At 45.8% G+C, this 13,291-nt stretch overlaps 1 protein-coding gene across 1 annotated transcript in view; it reads left to right on the forward strand.

Annotated features, from left to right (window-relative positions):
- Positions 1-2,134: 2,134 nt before the first annotated feature.
- The window catches only part of SOCS2 (suppressor of cytokine signaling 2), a 59,782-nt gene continuing 48,625 nt past the window's right edge, over positions 2,135-13,291 (forward strand). The window contains exons 1-2 of the mRNA XM_068272763.1: positions 2,135-2,669; positions 4,787-5,123. Coding sequence (XP_068128864.1) covers positions 4,955-5,123 — 169 coding nt within the window. The 5' untranslated portion in view covers positions 2,135-2,669; positions 4,787-4,954. The remainder of the gene's footprint in view (positions 2,670-4,786; positions 5,124-13,291) is intronic.

Genomic DNA, 13,291 nt, shown 5'->3' on the forward strand with positions numbered 1-13,291 from the left:
TCTGCTGCATGCTTGTTCAGGGGCTATGGCTAATAGTATTAGAGGCAGAGGATCAGCAGGGCTGCCAGGCAACTGGTATTGTCTAAAAGGAAATAAACATGACAGCCTCCATATACCTCTCTCTTCAGTTCCCCTTTAAAGTGTTTCTGTGGGGGGATGAAAATAAAAATGGACACTTACCTGGGGCTTCTATCGGCCCCCTGCAGCTGTAATGTCCCACGCCGTCCTCCAATGATGCTCCGTTCCCTGTCACCGATCCCGGTCTAATATTCGTCTAACAAGGCGGATAGTGCTCGCTCCTGCATGCGTCATCGGGAGCTTACTGCGCAGGCCCAGTACGAAGTTTTCTTGTACTGCGCTGGCATAGTAAGCTCCCGATGACGCGTGTGACAAGACAAGACAAATAACATTTATATTGCGCTTTTCTCCTTGCGGACTCAAAGCGCCAGAGCAGAACAGCAGCCACTAGGGCGCGCTCTATTGGCAGTAGCAGTGTAAGGGAGACTTGCCAAAGGTCTCCTACTGAATTAGTGCTGGCTTACTGAACAGGCAGAGCCGAGATTCGAACCCAGGTCTCCTGTGTCAGAGACAGAGCCCTTAACCATTACACCATCAGCCAACTGCTGTGTGGGAGCGAGCAAGTGCAGACGCAGTCTTATTAGAATTGTAATTAGACCTGGACTGGCAGCGGGGAACAGAGGATCCTTGAAGGACGGTGTGGGACATTACAGCTGCAGGGGGCCAGCAGAAGCCCCAGGTAAGTGTCCATTTTTATTTTCAACCCCCCCCCCCCCCCCACACACACACACACAGAGAACCACTTTAAGGCCTTGCAAGGGGATTGTCGTGGGATCTATATCGCCCAAGAGATCATGTACCGATCCCCGCTGGGGTGAGAGAGCACTGCTGTTACTGTACAGGTGCATCATCAGCCTCCTGACCAGCGACGCATCTGTTGCTATGCAGGGGCAAAGGGAGAAGGTACGGCATGCGAGAGAGCAGATTTCCGTGGAACAGAGCAGAACAATGTGATTGTGCAGTGCCCGGGTGCCCACAGAACACCTTTGAAGTTGTAGAGGGTGCGGTTATAGGAAAACTGTTGAAAAAGAAGCATGGTTGGCATAGTGGTTAGCACTCTCCCCTTGCAGCGATGGGTCCCTTCTTCATTCGAATCCCAGCCAGGTCAACATCTGCAAGGAGTTTATATGTTCTCCCCGTGTCTGCATGGGTTTCCTCCCACATCCCAAAAACAGATAAGTTAATTGGCTTCCCCCTAAAATTGACCATAAATCAGGCATGGGCAAACTGTCGGCCCTCCAGCTGTTATGGAACTACAAGTCCCACAATGCATATGCCTTTATGAGTCATGACTGTGGCTGTCAGACTCCTGAAATGCATTGTGGGACTTGTAGTTAGTTCCTTAACAGCTGGAGGGCCAAGTTTGCCCATGCCTGCCCTAGATTATGATACATACACTACAAGATATAGATGTATGACTATGGTAGGGGCTGGATTGTGAGCCTCTCCGAGGGACAGTTAGTGACAAGACAATATACTCTGTACAGTGCTGTGTAATATGTTGGCACTATTTAAATACAGTAACCAATCACATTAGTGGAATTTCCCTTTGAGGTTTCCTGCTGGGTCAACTCAATTATACTAACACCCAAAATGCACTATGTTCCTTCATATAGTTTATCAATTCTTTGAATATGTTTCTGCACCACAATCTTTGAATTGTGATCTTTCTTGTGTCTTTGCTACTCTACTATTAACCTTATTATTATATCAGTTGTATTGTTTTGCTGTTCATAATTCTTACTAAATTTAATTAAAATAAAGTTGAAAAAAACTTGCAACAAATTGTAGATTTAGCATTCTCAACGATCCTCTCTACTGCAGCGGACAGGTGAACATTGAATTCACACACCGGAGAATCGAAAGTCCGCTGTACTAGCAGCTACATTGTTGCTGTCTTGCCTGCCTTGGTTTGACAGAGGGCAGCAGAGAGCACATTACGCTGATATTGATCACGTGAGCCAATTCCTGGAAAGTTCCTGGAAAGCGGCCTTTGCATTTACCAGATATGGGGAGGGAGAGACAGGCGAGGAGATTAGGAGGGGGGAGGGTAGGAGACTCGTTCACAAGGAGACTCGGCTAATAGGGTGGGGGTGAAATCAGGATCCCTAATCAGAATCACAACTCACACAAACAGAGGCACGTTTTGCTGCAGACGAGCCCGCTGCTGCTCCGCGGATCCCTCGCTCTGGCTGCTGTGAGCGGATGGATGGCAGTGATGTGCTGTGGGATGTATAGCGACATGTGACAGGACATTCACCTTGCGCTGCCCGTGTAGTGGAGCCGGTGCAGTGACTGCCTGCCTGTGTGTGTAGTCACTACTCCGGGGGGCACCTCCGGCTGCTGCAGCCGCCTATCAGCGCACCGTGCCGGGGTGTGGTTGGGGTTTTGGAAGGTGAGAATGGGGTTTGGGGGGGTCAGACAACGAGAGGACCTTCAGGGAAAAGCGACCCAGTGAGATTAGAGGTTGATCCAGGACTCGCATCCCCAGCGCACTTCTCCTGCTGTGTAAAGTTTAAACACTAATAAAAGCGATCCTATGTGGAACTGTGGAGCCTCCTCTGTGTGGGACAAATACAGCAGATCACAAGGTAAAGACTGTGACAAGTGGATGTTTTCTCCAGGGAAAGTGTAGAGGCAGCCAGTGCGGGCGAGGCGATTCCTAGACAGTCTGGGCTCGCTGCGACTCGCAGACACATCACTCCTGTCTGCTGCCAGCGCCTCCTGCCTATAGGCAGCACAGACACAAAGGTAGCGGGACCGTCAGCGTCCCCCGCCTATAGGCAGACACTAAAGTAGCGCGACTGCCAGCGTCTCCTGCCTATAGGCAGCACATATACAAGGGTAGCGGGACCTTCGCCAACCCGTCCAACACCCCATGTAGTCCCGGGGATCCTTAATAAAGAGCTTAATTGGCTTGCATCACGTATCTAAGTTAAAGCTGAATATTCATTTTTGTGAAAATGACTGCAACAAAAAACAACTTATCAATTATTAAATATAGAGGTATAAAACTACAGTGATGACCCCAAGTGCCGCCGCTCTCCTGGGATCTGTTCTCTATGGGTGTGATTGTGAAGGTGCCCGCTACCGAGATCGGGACCGTTACAGTTTAGCCAGTGTTCCTCCTACAGCTGTTAGACTGTATATGTTGGTTGTTTTGTTGCTTCATTATGTTATAGGGTGGCACTGTATGCAATTATTCAATGCATGCAGACTATTTCAGAAGTTCTGTGTAGTTTTCAGGTGTGGCTGAAGTCACGTATTCGTCTGAGGAGAAAGCCAATGTATTTAGACTGATTATTTTTAGAGCTATAGTTCGCGATCATTATAACTTTTATATGTAACGTAGCTCTTTGTTGCTACAAACGAGAATAAGTGAAGAACATTAATTATACAGCTGCATTCCAGTTAGTATCTAAGAAACATTATTGCTGTAACTGTGTAAATAAGCTGCCTTGTGTATCTTATTTATTTAGAAGATATCTAGAGATACAGACCCTTGTTTCTAGGCATACAAAAAGATCGAGTTGATTGTAATTATTCAGATCTTTATATTTGTGAGAGACTCGCAGCCTCCAAGCATAGAAAGACAGGTGTGTGTTTATTATTACTGTATTACAATTCAGATGACCCATATAGGTGAAATAATCTTGTGTATCTCCAGATCCAGAATTAAATTGTTGATGAATTATTAAAATTCTGACTATATAGGTGAGAGTTCCAAGTATTTCCAGGCACAGAAAAAGAGCAGTATTTATTATAATTCAGGAGATCCCTATAGGTGGAACAGTCTGGTGTTCTGATTTATAAGAATCCAAGATCTCTATTGATGCAATAGTCTCATGCACCCCCAGTTTCCAAGCACAGTAGATGATTGTTGTTTATTATAACTCAGTAGATACCTATAGGCGAAACCGTCTGGTGTTGAGATACTAGAATAATAGGTCTTGGATTATTATAAATCAGAAGATCTCTATTGATGCAATAGTCTCCTGCACCCCCAGTTTCCAGGCACAGTAAATGATTGCTGTTTATTATAATTCAGGGGATTCCTATAGGCGAAACGTCTGCTGTTGAGATACTCGGATAAGATTGGTCTTGCATTATTATAAATCATATGTCTATAGATGAAAGTCTCCTGCACCCTCACTTTCCAAGCACAGTTATTGATGTTTATTATAATTCAAATCTCTATAGGTGAAACAGTTCGGTTTTCAGGTACTAGAATAAGATTGGTCTTGAATTATTATAGATTAGAAGATCTCTGTAGATATAATAGTTTCATGCACCCCCAGTTTCCAAGCATATAGTAAAATATTGGTGTTCATTATAAGTCAGCTCTCTATAGGTGAAGCAGTATGGTGTTCAGACAGCATAAGATCTCTGTTGATATAGCAGTCTCATGCAGCCACAGTATCTAGGCAATAGTGAATGATTGGTATTGGGTTATTATATTGCACCCCTCCCCTCGTATTGATTTGGCAGCCGAAAGAACTGTAGTTGCTGCAGGTTGACTACTTTTGAGTGTGTTGGTCTTGGTGGTGGCCTGCAGCTCCTGCACACATGGCCAGTAGCAGTAATGCAATGTATAGATGGCGATCATTATGTGCATGACACATTTTCTAGCAGGAATTTAATTCCCCTCCCAATGAATCTCCCAGCCAGGGGCTTCTGATCCTAATCCATCCCATTTGTTGACTTTCAGGAAGGAAGAAGAGCCGAGGAGGACCAGATCCCGTCCTTCCAGCCGATCTCTGTGAGATCATGCGCTCTGGCAGACGGTGAAGGTGGTCTGTGTACCCCAAGTTTAGGGCAGCCCCCCCTGTTTGCGTGGCTGGAGGGAGTCGAGCTGCTGGGTGCAGCGCTCTGTCCAATGACCCTACGCTCGCCCGACACCACTGACAGCAGCAGCGCCATACACAACGGGGACCAGGAGCACGGAGGGTCATCAGCAGCAGCAGCAGCAGCAGCGGGGGGCACTCAGGACAGCCCAGCCTGGGATGAGCGCATTGCAACTTCCATGGGGGAGCTCCGGAGGTCAGGTAAGAGATCTCTCACTGCAGGCTGTGTGTTAGCATCAATATTCCTCAACTTCTTCCAATGAAATCTACCCAAGCAGGGTGTTAGTACCTGTTCTATTACATGCTCTTTTACGAGGAACCGACCTAAATAAACAGCTTTGAATATGTTTAACCCACGGCATTGTATATTGAAAGCACAACGAAACTACCACCTAGCTAAACCTCACCCAATGTTGGACACTTCTCATAAGTGGGTTACTGTACCAAATTTAGGCTACCAACATCCTGAAAACACATTTGCATGTATATTAGGATTGTGGGAGATGTGCTCCCAGGAGCACTTGCGATCTAGTAGCCCAGAATATTGCCTCATCTACACTGTCCAATTTTCCTGCAGATCCAGATCTATTAGGTCTAATAAGAAATTGCATCGTGTGTAGACGTCCAAATTGTTTAAGATTCAATTTACAATAGATTTTGCTTTGTTAAATACCCAAAATCTGTTGCAACATCTAATGGACTAAGATTGGACAGGTTGGAAATTATCTAAAGCCCAATCTACACGATACGATTCTTTATACGATTCGATTACAATTCTATTTACGATCTGATTAAATCCAACATGTCCGATTGGGATTCGATTTGAATCTATTCGATTTGCCATTGCAAAACAATGACAAATCGAATTGAATCGAATCCTGATCGGACATGTTGGATTTAATCAGATAGTAAATAGAATCGTAATCGAATCGTATAAAGAATCGTATCGTGTAGATCTTAAGGAAAATTATACCGTGTAGATTAGGTGCATAAGGTATGCCGGGTACACACAATGATCTTTTCTGAAAGATTTACTGCCAGATCGAGTATTTCCAACGATCTACGATCGATTTTTCCGATCAATTTTCTGTTCACTACCATGGAAAATTGATCGGAAATCCAATCGGACATGTTGGAAATAATCTCTATGGCATTAAATCTGCCAGAAAATCTCATTGTGTGTACCAGGCATTATATTGCATAGAAATGGTTAGATTGGATGAAAGAGATTGGATCATTAGTGGCCACCATTAAGGTGTCCATTTACTATCCAATTTTCAAAATAATTGACCATCTGATCATTGTGATCGATTGGAAACAATCTTCAGGCCCACCAATGTTGAAGAAAATGATAAACAATCTAATCGGGCTAATATAATTGGTCTGTTTGTCGATTGGCACCATTCCCCCAGTCCGCTCAATCATCCGGCAGGTTGTACAGACAATGGGCACCTTTAGTGAGATGGCGGAGAGGCTAAAATTACCTAATAATAAAGTAGTGGTGGGGGGACTAAATTTGATATGCCATTAGTAATTACCCCACATTTTAACTTGTATCCACTTTAATTGTTATTCGTTTCGTGGTGACAGTGAACTTTCTATTTAAAGGGACAATGCCAATAGGTGCAAAGTGTTGTAACTATTCCTGATTTATGATCTTCATAAAGGCTCAAACACAGCTGCCAGGCTTACGTTTTGTTGTCCTCTGTGTGGAAAAGACCATACATGTACACAAAAAGAACCATTTTTTTTTTCTTCATAAATGCTAAAAGCCAAAGCTGCTTCCTATAGTTAAAATGTCGTATGTATGTGTATATTTAACTGGTTGTTTCAGACATTAAACTGTCTATATTTTTTTTTTTATTGCTGTTAATTCCAGAAACTGCATTTTATTTGTGCAGGTTACCAATTCTGTTGTTTGGCTGTTTGCTACTCTTTTAGCAGTTCAGTAAGTGATGCACTGCGAAGAGATGTAGGAAATGTTCTTTGTTGGTAACATGTAAACGATAAAATGAGACCCTCTGAGTATATGGGTAAACTGAGACTATGAAGCTGAATTGTTACAGGTGTGGGTGCTGGGTGTAGTAGCAGATTATCTCATGCAATGGCTATTTGCTGCAGGTGGAATAGGTGGATTTGCCACTGCAGATTGGTCCTAATGGGTGCAACAGGCATTAATATCCAGACAGGCAGCATCTGAGAACTAGGCAGATGTATCCCAGCAGGTATTGGTTACCGGGGAAGGCGATCATCTCTCCAGCATGTTATATGTCTGTGCAGTGGAGTCTCTGGTTCCTGTGGTGGCGTCTGGCTGTATAAGCTGTCAGTATACATAATGTACTTGGACATCATGTATCTCCAACCAGATTATCCTTTTGACATGCAGCCTGAGGTTCATGACAGCCTCTATGAGCACAGTCTCTGCTGCCACTGGGATTAAGCCCCTCCGGTCTCATGCAGGCTGCTGTTGCCTTGTCTGACTTGGGAAGAAGTTGGCTTATTCTGCGCATGTCAGAAGGGTCTCATCTGTCATGCAGAGCTTTTGTCTGGAGTATAATGAATTTCTTTTGTCACTGACTGGTCCTGAACAAAAGCCTGCACACGCCAACATCTGTCCATTCTACGTAATGTGTGCATCTGGTACAGCCATACAGATTAGAACAGCAAGAAACACCTGCATTTTAAATACGCCCTTTGCTGTTCTCCCACCACATTTGCTTAACAGTGCTATATTTCACCCTCTGAATTACATTTTATGGTGTCAAAATATGTTCACCATCTTTTCAATGCTTCTTTTGCATTCATACTGCTGCAAACTGCTCAAACCAATCACTGCAAAGCAATGTAGATTCGTTTTGTTTGCACAGTCACTGCCCCCCTCCCACCATTTTAAGTCGGTTTCTAAGTAGATCCACAATTGGTAGTAATTATAGCCTTGCGTCTCTGTACACAGGGCACTATCGCATCTGTATGTTGCCGTTTTCCCTCTTTTCTTTTATTAAATTGTCCTAGCTCTCTCTAAGGGTTTGCATTGTAATCATTTGTGAACAGCTTTTTGAAGTTCATCCACAAATTCTATATTTATGGTTTCTGATTTAGCCACAGTAAATATTGTTGTAAATCCATTCTTGTGTAGCTTGGCTTTATGTATGACGTCATTGTCTTCCTCACAGACAGCACTTGTTGTCTCAAGGCTCAGGTTTCTTGTAGACTACCCCAGGTTTTCCCCCAAAATTTCCCTATATTCTGCTGCTCTCATTCTACTCTCACAAGCTTTCCAGAGCCTGCTGCAGGGAAGCATCCATACAGCTTGGTGTTATCACCACCATGCTTCACAGTAGGGCTGGTATGTTTATGATATGCAGTGTTTGACTTTTGTTAGGCTCCACGGTGGGGGTCATGTGTCTGGAGTTTTGGACAGCTTACTAAGGCTCAACTGGAAAGACAAAGTGAGAACATGATCAATACAGGAATAGCTAATGGAGCGAATCTTGTTTTTGCCAGCATGCCTCACAAGGTGACATGGTTTTTACTGCTTTCAGGTTGTAGCCCTTAGCAGTGGCGGACACAGCCAGCAGTGGGCCCCTGTGCAAAATTGTAATTGCGGGTCCCTACGGCCTCTGTCGCGCGAAGCGGGAAAATGGTTGTGGGTAGAACCTGCGGTGCATAGCGCTGCGGCAAAAATGGGCGTGGCAATGACCGGATGAGGGCGGAGCTAACTGTAATTTAAAGTGAACCCGGGATGAGGGTTTATTTCCTTTTAAACAATACTTGTTGCCTGGTGTCCCTGCTGATCTATTTGGCTGCAGTAATAAACTGAATTACACCAGCAACAAGCATGCAGCTAATCTTCTCAGTTCTGACAATATTGTCAGAAACCCCTGACCTGCTGCATGCTTGTTCAAGGTCTATGGTTGAAAGAATAAGAGGCAGAGGACCAGCACGGCAGCCAGGCAACTGGTATTGCTTAAAAGGAGAGAAATATGGCAGCCTCAATATTATTCTCACCTCAGGTTCCCTTGAAAAGTGCAACACAAAGACAGTGGGCCCAAGTTTTGGTGACCCTTTCCCCAGAAAATTCACATAATTGTGCAGGTTTTCTCAAAAAAATACACATAATGTCGGCAGATATGCCCAGAAAATACATTCAATCATGTCGGCAGATATGCCCAGAAAATATGTGCAATCATGTCGGCAGATATGCCCAGAAAATATGTGCAATCATGTCGGCAGATATGCCCAGAAAATATGTGCAATCATGTCGGCAGATATGCCCAGAAAATACTTGCAATCATGTTGGCAGATATGCCCAGAAAATACGTGCAATCATGTCGGCAGATATGCCCAGAAAATACGTGCAATCATGTCGTCAGACCTGCCCAGAACATACACCTGCTAATATAAATAAAAAAAAAAAAACCATTTAGGGCCTGTTTCCACTACACACAGATTCTGCATGCAGAAAACTGAATCTAATGAATGTCTATGGGCCTGTTTCCACTGAACGCGATTTTTCTGATGCAGATTTCCCACAGGCATTCATTGGAGTCAGTTTTCTGCATGCAGAATCTGCATGTAGTGGAAACAGGCCCTCACTCACCTGCAGCAGCAGACCTTCTGTCCCTGCCTCCATCCGGCGCGCAGCTCCCATGGGTGGGTGGGTGGATAGGTAGCCTGGTGGGTGGGTAGGTAGGTAGCCCTTAGCTGGGTGGGTAGGTAGTCGGGTGGGTGGGTAGCTAGGTGGGTAGGTAGCCTGGTGGGTGGGTTGGTAACTAACCCGGTAGGTAGGTAATCTTCCAATATTCACCTGTCACACACCTTCAAGGCCTAAGTCTAGGCCTCCGTGCCGGTGCTCGCCTCCTGCAGGTACACCACTCCTGCCTCAATGTAGTGCAATAGGACAAACGGAGACAGCACACAAATGGCTTCAGTCAAAAACGGTATTGAATAGCATGCAGAGGCACACATACGACATGTTTCAGGCGGAGCCCTTCCTCAGTTTTTAACTGAAGCCATTTGTGTGCTGTCTCCGTTTGTCCTATTGCACTAGGTAGGTAGGTAGCCTGGTGGGTATGTAGGTAGGTATTCAGCCTGGTGGGTGGGTAGCCGGGTGGGTGGGTGAGTAGGTAGGTAGGTAGCCAGGTGGGTAGGTAGCCTGGTGGGTGGGTTGGTAACTAGCCTGGTAAGTAGGTAGCCTGGTGGGTAGGTAGGTGGGTAGGTAGCCTGGTGGGTGGGTTGGTAACTAGCCCGGTAGGTGGGTGGGTAGCTGGGTGGATTGGTAGCCTGGTGGGTGGGTGGCTGGGTAGCCGGGTGGGTAGGTAGGTAGCCTGGTAGGTGAGTAGGTAGCCAGGTGGGTAGGTAGCCTGGTGGGTGGGTTGGTAACTAGCCCGGGAGGTAGGTAGGTAGCCGGGTGGGGGACCCGACTCCTATCTTCCCTCCCTCACCTCGGTGGGCCCCCCTCCCGATATGAGCGGCGGGAGAGCGGCAAATACAGGAAGTCTCCGGGGCTCCAGACAGGCGCTAGAGGCTCAGCGGCCACTTGGTCTCCGATGTCTCCAACTCTGTATACTGCTCGCTACTTCCTGGTTTAGTAGCAAGCAGTATATATCCCCACATACCGGGAGGGGGGCCCCCCGAGGTGAGGGAGGGAGGGAGGGAGGATAGGAGTCGGGGCCCCCCAGGAAAAAAAAAAAAATTAAAAAAAAAAACAGCAATACTTAATGGGCCCCTGAAGCAATGGAACTTCAGGGGCCCTCGTGTGGCTGCACGGCCGTATGTCCACCACTGGCCCTTAGCTAAGCCAATGGTTGGCTGTAGGTAGTGCCAAGAAGAACTGGTGAACTTGGTAGCTGGGGTTGAAGTCCTATAACTGTAGCATAGTCAGCAATGGTGATCAGTCAGAGCAGGGGGATTCAGGCCAAGTTTGTATTGGGCCTAAAATCATCTGGTGGCGGTAGGGTCCTACAAGCCAAGTGAACAATAATGCTCAATGGAGAAGAGCTTGCTTTTGGGATAGGTTAGCTATCAAAGGTGGAAATATAATAGTTGTCATGCAGCAGCCACACAGCCACAAGCCTTGTTTAAACCTGGTACACCTAAACCATGATTTCCAGACACGGCCATCCTTAACAGACCTTTAATACTACATTAGGTATCATTACCAAATGTAGGCTCTCATGTAGGAGACTTTGTCACTGACTTTACTAAACAAACACTGAGCAAAATATTATAGTATCTGAGTTTTAGTTAAAGCCCAACTCCACCCTATTCCTTCATTTTAGTTTGGATAGATTTCAAAAGGCTTAAAACCTATAACTGCTCTTGGAGAGAGAGAGTCTCACTTTTAGTCACCTCCTGTCTGGAGAGGAAATGAGTAAATATAATCAACACAGACAGCTTTGAGGTAAACATGTTTGGTACAGTGGAGAAAGGTGCAGAATTATTGCTAAGTTTTTAATGTTGCTGACTTTCTCACTACAGAGGGTCAGCAAAATGCAGATATTTAATGCAAATTTGTCTGTGGCTTGGAACTGAGGCAGTCAAATGACTGTTTGGATTGTCCCAATAGCAAGCTGTGTACAGTTTGCATTAAACATGCACAGGGCCGGCGCTACCAGAGAGGCAAAGGGGGCAATTGCCCCAGGGCCCCTGAGTAATGCAAGGCCCCCAGGTCTCCCCCTGACTTGTGCCCCATGGGGTCCCTGCACCGATTGGTCAGAATAGCAACTCGTCTATCCTGGCGTGCTGCTCCATCCATTCTCCCTGTATTCATCTCAGCTGGCTGCCTCTTCTCCATGACCTGTCATTACGCAATAACAAGCATAGAGTCATGAAGAAGAGGCAGCCAGCTGGGATGAAGACAGGGAGCATGGATGGAGCAGCGCGAGCCAGGATACGTAAGTTGTTGTTCTGACCGAAACCGTGCAGGGCCTTGGAGGACACAGTAATGTTGAAGGGGGAGATCTGGGGGGCACGACAGCTGGCTCAGGTGCCCTGGGAGATGGATATGCTGGGGAAGGGTTCAGGGGGCCCCCCAAGGTTAATTTTTCCCTGGGGCCCCATTGTGGCATGAACCAGCCTTGGACATGCATGCAAATTGGGATTGTTAGCAATTTCTCTTTCTCACTTTAAGGCCTGGAACCCACTGAAAACCGCAAAACGCAACCGCTAGCATTTTGTCTGAGCGGTTTGCAAGCGGATTCATGTGCGTTTTGGGTTGTGTTTTGCAACATTGTATTTTTTTCCCCAGCGGGTGCCTAGCGTTTTGCGTTTTGCGTTTTTATCCTAATTAAAAACAATGGTGCATGAGCCAGCCTGGGGCCCCGGGAACTCTCACTGCCCGTGGCCCCAGAACCAGCATCTAACACCATATGTGAGCGCAGCCAAAACCTTGGAGCTGCCACCTCCAAGGCCTGTCTCCTACTGCTCTAAAACTTACCAAACACACAATTGGAGAACCTCACTCCCAAACAGTTCTCTGCTGCTTTATAAAGCCTGCAGGCTGCTTATAAGCCAATGAAAAGTGCACACATAATACACCTAGCTTGCAGTGATAATCAAGCAAAAGCTGAGCAAGTCAGCCAATTAGTAGGAGAGGGCTTCAGTTGCATATAGACAATGGCTATATGACCAGCATGTCATACGCTTGTTGCGTTTTTATCCTGACTGGTCCTGTGAATTATTTTTAATTTTGTTACAGTGTGCTGAACTGCAAAACGCTAGCAAAACCGCTCAGTTTAGGTTTTGCTGAGCGTTTCTGCTAGCGTTTCAATACTTTACATTGAAGCGCTAACGCTCCCAAAATGCTGCAGGTCCTGCGTTTGCGTTTCTGGGAAACGCAAACGCTCCTGTGGAAGTTGCCCCATCCATTAACATTAGCCCAGCGTTTTGGCAAACTGCTAGCGTATCGCAGTGCTGCCAAAACGCTGCCAAAAGCGCTCCTGTGGGTTCCAGCCCTAAGGGTGCATACACACATCAGACCATAGTCTTTGGAAAGTGAAAGATCACAGACTAATCTTACCCCATTCCATGTAGTATGAGAGCCATACCTACACAGTCTTTTCTATGGAGCTGAACTCCCCATCAGAAAAAAATCTTTGCAAGATGCTGCACACACAGATGCTGTACAGACACAAAAGATCAATATCTGCAAAAGATCTGTTCCTGCAAAAGATCCATTCCTGCAAATTGCAATGATAGTCTATGAGATCTGCAGATCATCATACACACCTTGTTTAACAGACAATCATCTGCAGATCAGATCCACCAGGATGGATATGATCTGCAGATGATTGTCTGTTAAACAAGGTGTGTATGATGATCTGCAGATCTCATAGACTATCATTGCAATTTGCAGGAACGGATCTTTG

Source organism: Hyperolius riggenbachi, chromosome 3, assembly GCF_040937935.1.
Source record: "Hyperolius riggenbachi isolate aHypRig1 chromosome 3, aHypRig1.pri, whole genome shotgun sequence".
NCBI classification, from domain to species: Eukaryota; Metazoa; Chordata; class Amphibia; order Anura; family Hyperoliidae; genus Hyperolius; species Hyperolius riggenbachi.